We start from the raw sequence: 16,068 nt of genomic DNA, 5'->3' as shown, positions 1-16,068 counted from the left end.
CTCGCTGCTGAGCCTCTGGTGCTCACCGTAAACTTCCAGCCTGGTGGCCTTCTCTGTGACCCCTTCGGGGCTGCTGGCCTTGCAGGTGTAGAGGCCGGCGTCCGAGCCCCGGGCCCTTCCCAGCTGCAGCTGCCGGCCACCCCTGGTGTAGACAGCCTCAGTGCTGGGGGGGAGCGGGGCCCCATCCTTGAACCAGGTGACTTGAGGAGTGGGCACCCCTCGGGCCTCGCACAGGAGCTGCACCCGGTGGCCCTCCATGACGGCCACCTCACTCGTCTCGTTGGAGCCCCAGATGGTGGGAGGTGCTGAGAAGGGCAATGGGGGGCGGTCACAGGGACCCCCACCTCCTGAGCAGCATGCCCGCACATGTCACATGCTTCTACTGCAAGGGTGGGAAGGTGTGGGGGATGGGGAGGGGGGTGTCTGGGAACAGATGGGAGAGGCCAGCTCGGGACACGCTGACACAGGAAGCAAGCCCAGTCATCCCAAGAGGTCACATCACACATCACACTGCAGGAGTTGGGGGACGGGGCCACAGGTTCGGGCTCTGCACCCCACTCCGCCCCTAACTCGCTGTATGACCCAGGGCAGGTCGTTTTCCCTCTCTGGGCCTCAGTCTCCCCATCTGTAAAATGAGGGGCTGAACCAGATTGGGGGTTCCCGCAGGGCAGGTCACACATCCTGGTGGTACCCAAGATGGTCCTAGGGGTACGTGGGCACAGATGAAATAACAATGCATCTCATCACAGCACAGCTACACCCTTCCCAAACCTCGTCCATCCTGATCATGACACAGGAAAGGCTCTGTTTGCTGTGACTGTGCACTTCACCTTTCTAGCACTTTCTACTCTGCCCTTTTTACCACAGAGAGAGCACACAGCTCAGCACACTCTGCAGGCAGCTCTCGCCTGAGGATCCTTACCAGCGCTCTCTTCTGTTAAATTTGTTTTTACAGCTCCCCCCATGAAGGCCGAGTGGCCCTGGCTCCCCACTTACTGCTGAGATAGTAAATATCCTTTTAAATAAATGTGTTTCAGCATAAAGGAAAGTGACGCGACGAAAAGAAAAAGTTAAAGAAACAACTATCCCCAGTATCAGATTGTAAAACTTGCGAAGCTGAGATGGGGTTTGAGAAATGCTGGTCCAGCTGCCCTCCGTCCCTCCCAGCAGCTTTCCTGGAGTGGGGGCTCGCTCCTCCAGGGCCCCCATGTCTGCCCTCGTCCTCCCTCCACGCAGCGGGCAGCTGGCGGGAAGCCAAGCGGCCCGCGGTGGGGCTCGGAAGGGGCCGGGCTCACAGTGGATTCTGAGCTGGAAGTCCTTGGTCTGCTGGCCGGCTGGGCTGAAGGCCACGCACTGGTACCGCCCCTCATCCCCCAGGTGACTGCTGGTGATTCTGAGAACCTGGCTGTCTTCCTGGAGCAGCACGTGAGGGTCTCCCAGAAGGACAGGCCTGGAAGGACGGTCAAGAGAACACTGCCAGTGAGGGTGAGGTGCTGGCAGGGGCGGGCTACACAGAGGGAGCCTGCTGCTGGGGAAAAGGAAGGCAGACAGATTCACAGTCGCTGAAAGGTGCCCAGCAACTAAGGAATGGAAAACAAAATGTGGCCAACCCCTGCAATGGAATATTACTCGGTCATTAAAAGGAATGAGGTACTGACACCTGCTACAACACAGATGAACCTCGAACACTGTGCTAAGTGAAAGAAGCCAGAACAGAAGGCCACATGTACGATGGCATGAAGTTTATATGAAATATAGGTAAACCTTTAGAAACAGAAAGCAGATGAGTGGTTTCCAGGGGCTGGAGGGAAAGGGGCAAGAGGAGTGACTGCTAATGGGTATGGGGTCTCCTTTCGGGGCGACGGAATGTTCTGGAACTAGATAGAGGCGGTGGTTGTGCAGCTTTGTGGATGTACTAAAGGCCACTGAAGTGTGCACTTTAGAATGGTCAATTTCATGCTATGTGACTTTTACCTTGAAAAATAATGAGTTTAAAAAAGAAAAGGCAAGGGGGCCGGCCCAGTGGCGCAAGCGGTTAAGTGCGCACGTTCCGCTGCGGCGGCCCAGGGTTCGCCGGTTCGGATCCCGCACCGACGCACCGCTTGTTAAGCCATGCTGTGGCGGCGTCCCATATAAAATAGAGGAAGATGGGCGTGGATGTTAGCCCAGGGCCAGTCTTCCTCAGCAAAAAAGAGGAGGATTGGCATTGGATGTTAGCTCAGGGCTGGTCCTCCTCACAAAAAAAAAAAAAAAAAAAAAAAAGAAAAGGCAGGCAGGCTGAGTGATGAGAAAATCCTGCCAGATCTCACCTGAATGATCCCCGGCTGGGGCGGGAGGTGCCCACGCTGCCCTCTGCCGGGCCCTGAGTGCCACAGCAATGCCTGTCAAGTGCCCCGCAGAGCCCCTCCATCCACCGGCCCAGGCCTGGCACCACCCCCACGCCATCCGCCAGGGGCCACTCACCGCCCGTCCTTGGTCCATTCCACCTGGGGTATGGGGACCCCCGAGGTCCGGCACTCCAGCTCCACGTCTGCACCAGCCAGGCCCCGCATCTCCTGGGGGGCCCCAGCTCCGAGCATGGCAGGTGGGACTGGGGAGACAAGGGGTAGGGGGTGAAAACTCCTCCAACCCTGCAAACCTCGCCCACTGCAGGGCCTTGGCCTGTGCAGGTCCCCCTGCCGGGTGCGCCCTTCCCCTCTCCCTCCCGTCCTTCACAGGGAGCTCCCCAAGCCCTGCTGGATCGGCCCTGCTCTGTGATTTCTCAGCAGCCTGCACACACTCAGCAGCAGACTCTTTGTAGCACATCACACAACAGCAATCACCTGGTTAATTCTGTGGTGGCCTAAGGTCTGCCCCAACAGCTCTGGGAGGACCGGGACTGGGTCTGTCACGGGCCCCTCTGTGCCCCCGGCTCTCAGCAGGCCAAGTCTCCCCTCTCCCCCACCGGCCTATAAAAGGGTAGGGCTGCAGGGCCAGGCACACTTGGAGCCGGGGGTTCAGGCCTCACTCACTGAGCACGAGGAGATTGAAGTCCCTCTGGGCGGTCCCGGCCTGGTTCTCCGCCCGGCAGGAGTAGAGGCCAGAATCGCCCTCCTGGATCCTGGGAAAGTGGAGGGCCCGGGCCCCGTCCAGGAGGCGGTGGCTGCCCCCCTCAGGGATCTGGGCAGAAGAGGCCAGAGGGAGCTGGTGAGTGGGGTCCAGCCACCCCTCAGTATCAGCAATGAGCAAACTAAGGCCCAGGGGGCCGGTTGGAGAAGGTAACCCGGGGCTTCTGATTCCCAGAACAGTGCTGTGCCCTCTCCACCACGCAGCCCCCCAGGCTTCATCGGGAGAACACAGTCATCCACCGCCCTGAGCCCCAGTGCATCCCCAAGGATACTTGTCACATCTCCCTGCCACACCTGGCACAGGCAGGAACCTGTCCAGAAGGTCCGTATCCTAGCCAAATCCCACCCGCAGCCCGGCTGCCCCAGGGGACACTCACCAGCTGCCCATCCTTGAGCCACACGACCTCAGGGGCTGGAAAGCCGTTTGTGTCACACTCCAGCGTCAGGGACTGCCCGGCCATGCCTGACACGTTGGTCCTGCGCCTGGCCTCTCGGATGCTGGGGGGGACTTCGGAGCAAGGAGAAGTGGAGCAGCTGCCCTCCCCGGAGAGCAACAGCCACCCGGACCCCGTCTGGCCGCTCCTCCCGGCCTGGACAGGCAGCCCAACTCCCAGCCTCTCCCAGATTCTGGGGTCCCAGGATGCCCACCACAGCCCCTGAGCTGGCCACCAAGGGCCCTGTGGATGTGGGAACGGCTGCAGCAGCCTTGCCCTGGGACCCGCACACCCTGGGCGCGCCCAGGCACTAGGCCACTCTCTCTGACGTTCAGCTTTGCAAGATGCCGGAGCCCCCGGATCTTTCTGGCTCTAACCCAGCCTGTCATCATGGTCACCTGGGAGGGTCTCCCGAGTTGGAATCTCTGAAGGTGGGGCCTGGGCATGTCTTTGCAACAAACTTCCCAGGAAAGTCATTACCTGGCCAGCGGGGGTGGCTGGTCATGGGGAGTGGAAGGTGGCCCATTAGGAGCCGTTAAAACTGCTTCCCCATCTCCCCCTGTGACGCCCGTGTCAAGGGGAAGGGCTCCCTCCCTCTGCGCACAGCACATGGAGGGGGTGGGGGTTGGGGGGTGGGAAGCTCTCCCTGCTGACTGGAAGGATGTGAGCCCTGGGTCAGTTTCGGCAGCTTTCACCGGAAGTGGGCTCTGGGGCTCTCCGCTGCAATCAGTGCTCATTTTAAAATTAATTTACCTACCAGGCCATTTTAAAAGCCATTTATGGAGTTCTAGGTTCTTCCCCTTACACTGCTTCTGTGGGGGTCTCTCTGGGGAAGGGGGTGCCCATGCAACCTGCCACTCTCCCAGCACCCTCAGGCCCTCTCCAGCAGGCACCGGGGGCAGGGAACTGCAGCCTCCCCTGGGTGAGCTCTCGGGCCCCGGGGAGCTGGCGCTGCCACACCTGGGCTTCCTGGGGTACTATTGCGAGGTGTGTACAATCCACCCCCAGCTCTGGGGTCCCTGCTCACCAGAGACCACCAGCTTGGCTCTCCTGGACGCGGAGCCCGCCTCGTTGGTGGCCTGGCACTCATAGTCCCCACTGTCCGCGGGAGAGACGGAGGCCAGGAACAGAGACCCTTCATCCAGCACCGCCAGGCCCGGCCGGCCACGCAGGGGCTCCGAGGACAGGCCCTTCCGCCACGTGACCTGTGGCTTGGGCGTCCCTGGCAAGGCGCACGGAGTTGTGAGCATGAACACCCTGTCCCCTTCCCCCTACACACCCACACGGCCCCCCCTTGTGCAAATGTCACTGACCCCCCGGGTGGGTGGTTCCAGGCACCTCCTCAAGCCCCCGGCTGGGAGGAGTTGCTCTTGGAGCTGCAGGTTCTCACTCACCCACAACCTCTCCACCCAAGGCTGTGCATCCTGGTGCTCCCAGCGCCCTGAGGGCCACAGACACAGGGGCCGGAGCCCTTTCTCTGGCTCCCTTCTCAAAGAGGCCCCATGGGGCCACCCCATTGGAACTGCACTCCCGAACCCCTCATGGCCCTGTGCTGTCTCTTTGCCCATCACCTCCAGCTTCCTAACGTACAGAAGACGCACTGATTTGGGTTTTTCTCTATTGCCTGTCTCCTCCCACAAGGGCCAGGGTCTTTGCCGGCTTCTCTGCTGCACCCCCAGCGGCAAGCCCAGGGCCTGGCACACAGTGGGTGCTCCATGAATGAATGAGCCCGCCGTGATCAGCACCCATATTGTGCCATCGGACGAAGCATGACAGTGGCAGGCTCCGGCTCGGCTCAGCCTGCTCTTCCCTTCTTGGGCATGGGGTCAGGCGATGCTGGCCACACACCCCAGCCCCACCGTGAGCGCCACAATCCCCCTGGATTTCCTCTCGGACACTCCTCACGTTGGACTGTCCAATGTCCGTCTCTGCCACCAGACGGTCAGCTCACGCGGCCTGGTATGCAGTGGGTGTGCAATACACAGCCAGGCACACAGTAGGTCCTCAGATCGGTGTCAGGAATGACCCAGCCTTCCAAGCAGCACACACGCCCACAAGGCAGCGGCGCCCAGTGGTCAGGGCTCAGGTCAGGCGAGCCCCAGCTCTGCCGCCTCGATGAGTGACCTCTGGACAAGGGCAGCCCTTGCCCACGGGCTCTGTCCACTCAGCCCTCGCCAGCCTTCCTACCTCCACTAGCGCCGAAAGGAAGGGGAGCCTGCGGGGGCTGACCCCCCAAACTCGCAGTCAGCAGCCTCGGCACCTCCATCATCCCACTGTCCACTGCCACCACTAGTCATGGGGTCGCACGACCATTACTAACACTGATTATCATGAACAACACCCCACACTTTGTCTGCCGCCTCCCGGCAGCGCAGGCGCCCTCTGCAGACACACTCGCTCTGTCTGCTCTTCTATCCTCTCCGCTGCAGGGAGGGCGGGCTTCGGAGAGAGGGCGGGCCACCTCCTTCCGGGAGGGCACGGGGGCGGGACCAAGATGTGGCTCCTCCAAGGCACCCCAGGGGTCACCTCCTTCAGGGGGTCCCTTGCCCACTTCACCCTGCACTGACTGTTCCCGCCTTAGTGCGGGGACTCTGCCTGCTGCCGTGAGGGAGAGAGGGCCACGGCCACCCCCGCTCTGGGGGGCTACTTACTCCCCCATGTCTGTTCTCTCATGGAACCCTCCATGCCTGCCCAGGACACCCGTCCCAGGGTCCCCCTGCCAGGGCCTGCTCCCCACTGAGGGAACACACACATACTCACATACACCATACCACACACACACACACACCACACACACACACACCACCACACACACACACCACACACACACACACCACACACACCACACCACACACACACACACACCACACACACACACACCACACACACCACACCACACACACCACACACACACACCACACACACACACACACACACCACACACACACCACACACACACACACCACACACACACACACCACACCACACACACCACACACACACACACCCCACACACACCACACCACACACACACACCACACACACCACACCACACACACCACACCACACACACCACACACACACCACACACACCACACCACACACACACCACACCACACACACACACACACCACACACCACAAACACACACAACACCACACACCACACACACCACACCACACACACACACCACACCACACACACACACACCACACACACCACAAACACACACACCACCACACACACCACACCACACACACCACACACACACCACACACACACACACACACCACACACACACACCACACACACACACACCACACACACACACACACACCACACCACACACACCACACACACACACACACCACACACACCACACCACACACACACACCACACACACACACCACACACACCACACCACACACACCACACACACACCACACACACCACACCACACACACACCACACCACACACACACACACACCACACACCACAAACACACACAACACCACACACCACACACACCACACCACACACACCACACACACACCACACACACACACACCGCACACACCACACACACCATACACACACCACACACACACACACACACCACACACACACCACACACACCCACACCACACACACCACACACCACACACACAGCCCACACACACCACACCACACACACCACACACACACCACACACACACCACACACACACACGCCACACACACACACCACACACACACACCACACCACACACCACACCACACACGCCACACACACCACACACACCACACACACACTACACCACACACACGTACACCACACACACGCACACCACACCACACACACCACACACACCACACCACACACACACACATACACCACACACACCACGCACACCACACCACACACACACACCACACCACACACACCACACACACACACCACACCACACACACCACACCACACACACGCACACCACACACACACCACACACACCACACCACACACACACCACACCACACCACACACCACACACACACGCCACACACACACCACACCACACATACCACACACACACACACACCACACGACACACCACACACATGCACACCACACACACTCATGCCCTCTCAGCTCCTCCAGCTTCTCCTGAGAGCCCCACCCCACTCCCATCCTCCCACCACCCAGGGGACCAGGACTCAGAGCTGCTGGCCTGGAGGGGCGTTGGGTTTGAACACTGGAACTTTTTTTATGTAAAACATCTAATGTGTAAAGGTGCTCCCACTACAGACCTGCCTGAAGCTCTGTGACGGGAAGGTTCCAGGGCACTCAGCTGTCGCTGAAAACCACACACACTCGTCTGGCCTCCCCACTCCCATTTCACGGGGGGCGAGAGAGCAGCAGTGACGTGTCAGAATCACCGCCTCTCCGTCCCAGCCCACAGGGAGGAGGCGCACGGCGTCACCACGCGGGGACCGGGGGCTCCCACGCTCCAGCGCTGGGCTCGGCGCTTTCCCCTGCCTCCCTCCCAGCCCTCAGAGCCCAAGGTCTCACGGCTGGTGAGTGCCGGCACCCAGCACTGCCCGCCAGGGAGCCGCCGGCCGGAAGGGAGAAGGCCCAGGGCAGCCGCCGGCCGGGCGAGGCGGTGTTTATGGGGACGTGGGTTATGCTGATGCGGCTGAGGTCTGGCCCGGAGGACAGGCCCCTGACTGGCCAGGGATGAACGTGGGTCGTGAGCAGCCGTGGGGCTCCGAGGGCAGGGGCCAGGTTGGGTGGGTCCACCCCCACCTGCCACCTGCCACCTGCCACCTGCCACCTCCCGAGAGTGCAGAAGGGCTGCCTGCTGTTACCAGACACCGACACAAGGTGGCGCCCTGGCCTACAGTCGGGACCCGGGCCCCTGCAGGTGGGCAGCCCTGCAGACTCCCCTGGGTGCCCATGTCCCCCCGCCGCCTCTCCCTCGGCCTGTTCCGGGGGCTTCCCTGGGTCCTGTGGCACGAGGAAGTGCAGCTGAGACTAGAACTTGCTCTCCTGGCTCCTGCCAGGCTTCCCGTAAGCTGCGCCTTCTCCTCAGACGCCCAGACACCCACCCTTCCAGAGAGCACCATCCGTGCACAGCGGGGACGGGCTTCCTCCCACCAGTCACAGAAGAGCCCAAGGCCAGACGAGGCCACTGGGGCAGGCAGCGCTGGGTGCTGCGGGGAGGTTTACAGAAGGCAGGGTCATCCATCCCACCATTTCCCTGAGCCCCTACCGCGTACCGGGCACCGTGTCTGGACCTAAGACTCGTGTCGTCCCCCGAGCCCTCTCAGCAGCCCAGCGTGGGACCCCACTGTGCAGATGAGAAAACTGGGGCTCAGAGAGGAGGTGTGAACTGCCCGACGCTGCACAGCCTGGAGGGCCGAAGCAGGCTTCTGTGCTGGGCATTGAGCAGAGGCTGCTACCTCAGCCCCACACTGTGCTGTTGCCCCAAAGCAGGCCCCGAAAGGGCTGATTTGCCCAGAGCAGCAGGAATCCATCCTCTGTGAGAAAGTCTGGCGCTTGGGGAGAGGTGGGGTCACCGAGCCCCAATCCTTGGATCTTAGAGCCCTCCTCGGCGCCAGCTGCTACAATCCCCAGGCGCAGAGACCCCCTGGGCTTAATGGGCGCTTGAGGCTGGGGCAAACCACACCACACTTAGTGAGTCGGCTCCTGGCTGTGTGACCTCAGGCAAGCTGCTTAACCCCTCTGGGCTAGACTGCCCCTCATAAAAAAGAGCTAATGCTAATACCCATCCTACAGGGTTGTCGGTGGGATGAAACGCCTGGCACGACCCTGGATAGGAGTGAGGACCCCATAACCCTCCATAACCCATGGGCTCTACCCACAGCGAGTGACCCAGGGCGCAGGACTGTGGGCGGGGCTCCTTCCCAGCCCAGCCCCACCCGGCCCAGCCTCACCTCTGGCGGGGCACGGCAGGCTGGCGTTCTCTCCCGCCACTTTCTCCAGCAGGCCACTGGTCTCGTCGGCCCCCCAGTGCGGCGGCTCTGGTGGGAGGTGACGTGGCCACACTCACACCCTGAGCCCAAAGCTTGGTGCTCGCACCAGGAACCCAGGGCCAGTGGAGAGGGCCTTTCCCTCCCGAACCCCAGGCATTAGGGGGTGCAAGCCCTCAGGGGGAGTCGAGTCAGGGCCAGGGGTGCTGGCTCGCCTCCTGCAGGGCCGGCCAAAGAGCAGCCACAAGGGCCACACACGACCCCACGGGCTCAGGAGGCTGAGCTTGGGCAGCGTCCAGTCCTGCGCTTCCCTCCAGCAGCGGTTTCCAAGTTTGTTTTAGATTCACATTAGTGAAAAGGCTCGCGGTGCCAATCTAGAACTTTCTATGCACCAGGCACTTTGCACACATTCTCTCACTGCCCATTCATTTGTTACTGGGCCCATTTTACAGGGGAGAAAACTGAGGGTCTGACTGGCCTACGGTTGTCCAGCTAGCAAGTGGAAGAAGCTGGACCTGGGCCCAGGCGCCTCCAATCATACGCCACAGCACCTTCTGCCCCCCCGGAGGACGGAGCACCCACGGGCTGACGGCGGCTCCTTGCCCCGGGACGGGGGGCTGGGAGGAAGGGAGGGGTCACGCATCTCAGCGCCCCGGCTGCTGCTAGGGGAGGCAGGGGGAGGAGCTCTGGGGTTCAGGGAGGCTCACCCAGCACCCTGAGCTCCAGCTCCCAGGCGCCCAGGCCGGCGCTGTTGGAGGCCTCGCAGCGGTACATCCCGGCATCGGAGGTTTGGATGGCGGCAAAGTGGACGGAGCCCTCGGGCCCCCCGCCCCGCAGGGCCTCCCCGTCCTTGGACCACTTCAGCTGGGGCTCCGGGGTGCCCTCGGCTGCGCAGTTTAGGTCCAGCGCCTCTCCCGCCAGCACCTTCAGGACCTGCGGGCCCGGCTGCACCTGTGGGGGGACTGAGGGGGCCACAGGAAAGGGTGTCAAGGCAGGGGGCCCCAGGAGGGGGTCGCAGAGCCCAGACCCACCCAGGGGGCCTGGCCTGCCGCAGGCTTCCCACAGCCCTGGACGTCACCAACCAGCAGAAATCATCGTGGGGGCAGTCTACGGCTGACCGCGCCTCATTCTGTCAGGAAAAGACAGCAGGACACCCCACGTGGTCCCCCAAAGTGAGTAGAATCTGGCCTTACACATGAAGAATCGCTTCTCAGTTCTCAGATTATTTCACCTGCACTCCCCACTCCTCCACACCCGCCCCCACCCCTCCATCCCCCACACTCCCCACTCCTCCACACCCGCCCCCACCCCTCCATCCCCCACACTCCCCACTCCTCCACCTCCCCGGCCCCCACACACCCCCCACTGCTCCATCCCCCACACTCCCCACTCCTCCACACCCGCCCCCACCCCTCCATCCCCCACACTCCCCACTCCTCGACACCCACCCTCCATCCCTCCATCCCCCACACTCCCCACTCCTCCACACCCGCCCCCCATCCCTCCATCCCCCACACTCCCCACTCCTCCACACCCGCCCCCCATCCCTCCATCCCCCACACTCCCCACTCCTCCACACCCGCCCCCATCCCTCCACCCCCCACACTCCCCACTCCTCGACACCCGCCCCCATCCCTCCATCCCCCACACTCCCCACTCCTCCACCTCCCCAGCCCCCACGCACCCCCCACTGCTCCATCCCCCACACTCCCCACTCCTCGACACCCGCCCCCACCCCTCCATCCCCCACACTCCCCACTCCTCCACCTCCCCAGCCCCCACGCACCCCCCACTGCTCCATCCCCCACACTCCCCACTCCTCGACACCCGCCCCCACCCCTCCATCCCCCACACTCCCCACTCCTCCACACCCGCCCCCCATCCCTCCATCCCCCACACTCCCCACTGCTCGACACCCGCCCCCCCACTGCTCCATCCCCCACACTCCCCACTCCTCAACACCCGCCCCCCATTCCTCCATCCCCCACACTCCCCACTCCTCCACCTCCCCAGCCCCCATGCCCCCCAGGCCCAAGTGCACCCAACACCATTTGGGAATCACCAGCTGGGAAACATCCAGCTCAGTGCTAGATGGGGAAACTGAGGCCCAGGGGGCAGAGAGACTGACTCAGAGCGGCAGCACACACAGGAGGTTCGAATCCCAGCAGGACCCTGCACCCCAGAGCCTCAGTTTCCCCTCATCACAAAGCCGCCCCACGATGAAGTGAGACGCGGCACTAAGGCGGCCTGCCGGCACAGAGCCAGGTCCCAGTGGGGCCTCAAATGCTGTGGCCGGAATCAGCCTCCTCACTCCCGTCTTGCTCTCCCTTCCTGGGCTCTGGGGAGGACGGTGGGGTCACTTCTTTCCCATCTGTGTTTTCAGGTCACGTTCCCATCCTCAGTCTCATCGGGTCCTTTCCACAGGGCAGGGGATGCCGTGCCCATTTTGCAGAGGAGGAAACTGAGGCTCAGAAAGGTTCTTGACTTGGCCAGAGTCACTCCCCCCTGGGCTGATCAGAGGGAAAGCTGGAGCCGGCCCACCCCTTGGTCTGTGTGACCGGGCGTCCAGGCGGCTCCCCATAGGGCCCCACCAGGTGGGCCCGGGAGCATTCTCAGAGCCCAGGGGCCTGCCTGCAACAGGCACTGCACGGGAGACTGGGACAAGCGCCCTGGGCCCTCCGGGGGAGCTGAGGAACACCCCCTCCCTTCCAGCTTCAGAGGAGGAGCCCAGAGATAAGACTATCTGTGGGGACGTGGCCCCTGGGCAGCGACCAGCCCCTCGACCCAGGGCCTTGCTGTCCAGGAGCACGAGGGTGTACATGTCCTGGCCGCACGCCCACCCTCCTGTCTCTCTCACACACACACTTGCTCCAAACAGCAACAGCTTCCACTGAGGACTGATGTCCTCGATACCCTTTCTGCCAACTAGGGGATGGGCATTATTGTGGCCCCCACTTTACAGACCAGGAAAGCACGGCTCAGAGAGGCCAAGCAGCTGGCCTAAGGTCACACAGCCAGATGGTGGCAGAGCCAGGATTCAAACCCAGCCCTGCCGGCTCTGAGGCTCTGCTCCTCATCCTGCGCCCTGCTTCCACGTCTCTCATAGGCTCATGCAAACCCACGGCAAAGCTCTGAAACCCCTCCCTCTCCGAGCCTCAGCCTGTCCACCTGTAAAACAGGCACTAGCTTCGATCAGGAGTCGGCTTTTTTCTGTAAAGGACCAGATAGTAAATATTTTGGGCTTTGCTGGCCAGATGGTCTCTGTCTCAACGACTCATCCCGGCCATTACGGCGCGAAAGCAGCCACAGACGATACACACATGCACGGTGTGGCTGCGCTCCAGCAAAACTCGTGTTTATGGACACCGACATTTGAATTACATATAATTTTCACGTTATAAAACACTATTTGTCCTTTTCTCCCCAAGCATTTAAAAACATAGACACCATATTTCACTTGTGGGCCATATGAAAACAGGGGATGGGTCAGCTTTGGCCCAGGGGCCGTGGTCGGCTGACCCCGCTCAGATGATTGGCTCTTGGGGGTGACCAGCTCCCCGCGCTTTGGTGGACGGACTCCACCAGCTGGCTCCCGTGCGCGGACAGAAGCCTGGACGCCTGGACACCCCGGTGAACACCCACTCCTGGGCCCAGACGAGTGGGGGGCCAGAGCCACAGCGGGCGCTTAGGAGCCTCGGCCAGAGAGGAAACGAGCCAGCAGAGGGCCCAGTGTGGGGCCTGGCATACAGCAGGCGCTCACTAGAGGGCAGCGACTCCTGTTGGCGTGTATACAGTGCCTTGCTGAACAGGCACGGGGGCAGGGGATGGGAAAGGGCCTCTTTGGGGGCTTCAGAGGCTCCCAGCAGGAAGGCTGCCCAGCCCCCTGAGCATCGCCAACCCCGGGCTCCAGGGCTGGGCCCGCGCACGAGGCAGAGACGCCCTCAATCCCACCCTCCGTGGCTCCTCCTTCCTGGGTCCCTCTCCCGACCCCCAAGGCCCCCCCCCCGCCCTAGGCCCCCACTGGGTCCTGCCCGCTGTTCTCAGGGGGTCTCTGACCAGCCTCTCCAGGCCCCGACCACGGGATAGGGGGAGCAGGGGAGAAGGGGGGGAGACGAGAGACGGGGTTTGAGGAAGACAGGGAGTGGAGGCGAGGGGGGCCATGCGAGGCGACGGCCTGGCGGGGAGAGGGAGGAGGGAAGGAGACAGAGGGAAGCGCAGAGCGGAGGGCGAGACCGAGGCTGCCAGCCCGGGCCCTACCTTGCACCCTGAGGATGTAGTGCCGAGAGGCAGACCCCGCGGGGTTACTGGCTGTGCATTCATAGAGGCCGCTGTCACTGACCTGGGCCTGGGCCAGACGCAGGGAGCCTGAGGGCAGGAGGCCGTGCCTGTGGGGGTAAGGGGCACTGGTGAGACCCCAACTGACCCCATCCTGGCTGGAAAGGCCTCAAGATCCAACTCGAACCAGCCGCCTCCCCCAGGAAGCCTGCGGAAGCGAGGCAATGTCCACCACCCTTCACTCCTCCCGCCACCCCCACCTCCACCTCCCCGAACCACCAGGCCGTGGCCAGGTCCCACTCCAACTGGTGTTCAGATAAAAGAGCACTGAACTAGGAGTCCACCAGCTTGGGTTCGAGGCCAAACTCTGAACCCTTCCTAGCTGGGTGAAGCAAGTCTCTTCACTTTTGGAGCCTCCATTTGCTCATCTGCAAAATGGGCAGACTAAGGGGGCCTATGTCTGAGGCCGGTGAACGGATTCCACATGGGCTCAGCCCAGAGCCCGGCGGCTGGTTGCCAGTAACCGCCCCTCCTCTAGCCTATGCCATTCTTCGACCTTGCCCTGGGAGGGGGCATGTGGCCCCCACTGGAGGCCCCTCACACGGCTTCCAGGGAGAAGCCGCCAGCCCAGAGGCCCTCTGCGTCCAAGTGCCAGGGCCAACCAGACTCTGAATGCAGTGCTTCTGGTGTCCTGTTGTCCAGAGCTGTGTTGAGTCCTCAGGAGGAAGCTGTGGGGGGTCCCCATCTTGCCCTCCCCCATCCAGCCCGTCTTGCTGTAGTCACCTGGCCCCCACCCCACAGGGAGCAGGCCCCCCGGCCAGGCTCTTGCAGCTGGGCTGGACCCCAGGGGGCCCTGCAGACATGATGTCACCAGCCCACGTGTGCTGGCTCTGTGCAGCCTCTGCCCCCGTAAGACAGGGAGGGCAGCTGCGGCCACTGGCCCCCGGGGGCCCCAAGCGCAGCGGCCAGCACGGATGTGGGGACCCCAAAGGCCAGCCCCCAGCCTGAGCTCACCAGATTACAGCTGGCTCCAGAACCCAACGGGCCTGGGCTCCCGTCCTGGTCCCCACTCCCCTTTCTGTTGAGCCTCAGTTTCCTCCTCCACAGAATGGGGACGACGGGAGCCCCCCGTCTCCCAGGCAGCCGCAAGAAAAGTGCTGGGAGACTCATCAAACAGGTGCCAGCAGTTCACTCTCTGTGCAACCTCGGGCTCTAGCTCTGCCCTGCTGGGCCTCTGTCTGTCTGCCTATAAAGCGGGGTAACAATCGCCCTGCCCAGCAGCCCCCTCCTCCAGGTTGTCTGGAGCATCCAGCAGGCACTTGGGGCAAGTTCTCTGAGCACAGTTGTGAATGATACACTGGGTGGTGGCCTCTAGAGCCCTGGCACTGGGCCGGACCACCTGGGTCTACCCTGTTCTGCCACGTGCTTGCTGCATGAGGTTGGGCAAGTCACTTAACCTTTCTGTGCTCCAGTTGTCTCATTTTAGAAAACAGAGATAACAGTAGTGCTTATCCCTCATAGGGTTGTCCAGAGAACTGAATGACCTAATTCACAGCACAGTGCCTCCAGGGACTCAGGTACACAGAGGAATTCAACAAAAGTCAGCTGCTACCACGATGACAACAGTGCATCCATAAACAATCTGCAGTGCAGTTTTGTGTTGTTTAGAACACTTATATAAATGGCATCGTGTATGTGTGTAGGTCTCATTAGTTCCTTTTTCACTGTTGTATAATATTCTCTTGCACGGCAATACTGCAATTGATTAATTTGTTTCCCTTTTGGTGAACATTTAAATATTTGATTTTTTTCTTTCCTTCCTTCCTTCCTCTCTTCTTTCTTCCATTCGTTCTTTCTCTCTTTCACCAGGAGAGCTCTCCGCACACTGCTGTACGTGCCCCCCACACCCAGGAGCAGGACTCGTAGGCCACAGGCTCACACGCCGTCAGCTCTCACAGGTAGAGACTTCATCACTCACACCTTGTACGGCAGGGCTTCTCATTAGAATCTCTCGGCTATGTATGAAACATGCAGATTCCCAGGCCCAGAGACTCTGCTTAAGGGGAGCAGGAATTGGGGTTTTACCAAGGCCCCAGCTGGCTCTGACGCAGGTGGTCATGGGACCACCCCTTGGGAACACTGCGCAGGGACACAGGAAGTGCCCCTGTCTGGAGAAGCAGCACCTCGGAGCAGATGGGAGCAGGGCTGTGACGGCAAGTGGCCCCCGTGTGAACCACAGTTCTGCCTCTTACAAGCCGAC

The 16,068-nt window shown here is 61.6% G+C and overlaps 1 protein-coding gene across 1 annotated transcript in view; it reads right to left on the bottom strand.

Moving 5' to 3' along the window:
• Positions 1-16,068, bottom strand: part of HMCN2 (hemicentin 2) — a 150,205-nt gene that overhangs the window by 73,326 nt on the left and 60,811 nt on the right. The window contains exons 23-31 of the mRNA XM_058524290.1: positions 13,791-13,918; positions 10,241-10,495; positions 9,498-9,584; positions 4,569-4,763; positions 3,485-3,615; positions 3,012-3,159; positions 2,464-2,590; positions 1,296-1,450; positions 27-305 (exon numbers count right to left, since the gene is read on the bottom strand). Coding sequence (XP_058380273.1) covers positions 27-305; positions 1,296-1,450; positions 2,464-2,590; positions 3,012-3,159; positions 3,485-3,615; positions 4,569-4,763; positions 9,498-9,584; positions 10,241-10,495; positions 13,791-13,918 — 1,505 coding nt within the window. The remainder of the gene's footprint in view (positions 1-26; positions 306-1,295; positions 1,451-2,463; positions 2,591-3,011; positions 3,160-3,484; positions 3,616-4,568; positions 4,764-9,497; positions 9,585-10,240; positions 10,496-13,790; positions 13,919-16,068) is intronic.

The sequence above is a fragment of the Diceros bicornis genome, chromosome 28 (genome assembly GCF_020826845.1).
Source record: "Diceros bicornis minor isolate mBicDic1 chromosome 28, mDicBic1.mat.cur, whole genome shotgun sequence".
In the NCBI taxonomy this organism is placed as follows: Eukaryota; Metazoa; Chordata; class Mammalia; order Perissodactyla; family Rhinocerotidae; genus Diceros; species Diceros bicornis.
This window is presented reverse-complemented; position numbering and strand designations above follow the sequence as displayed.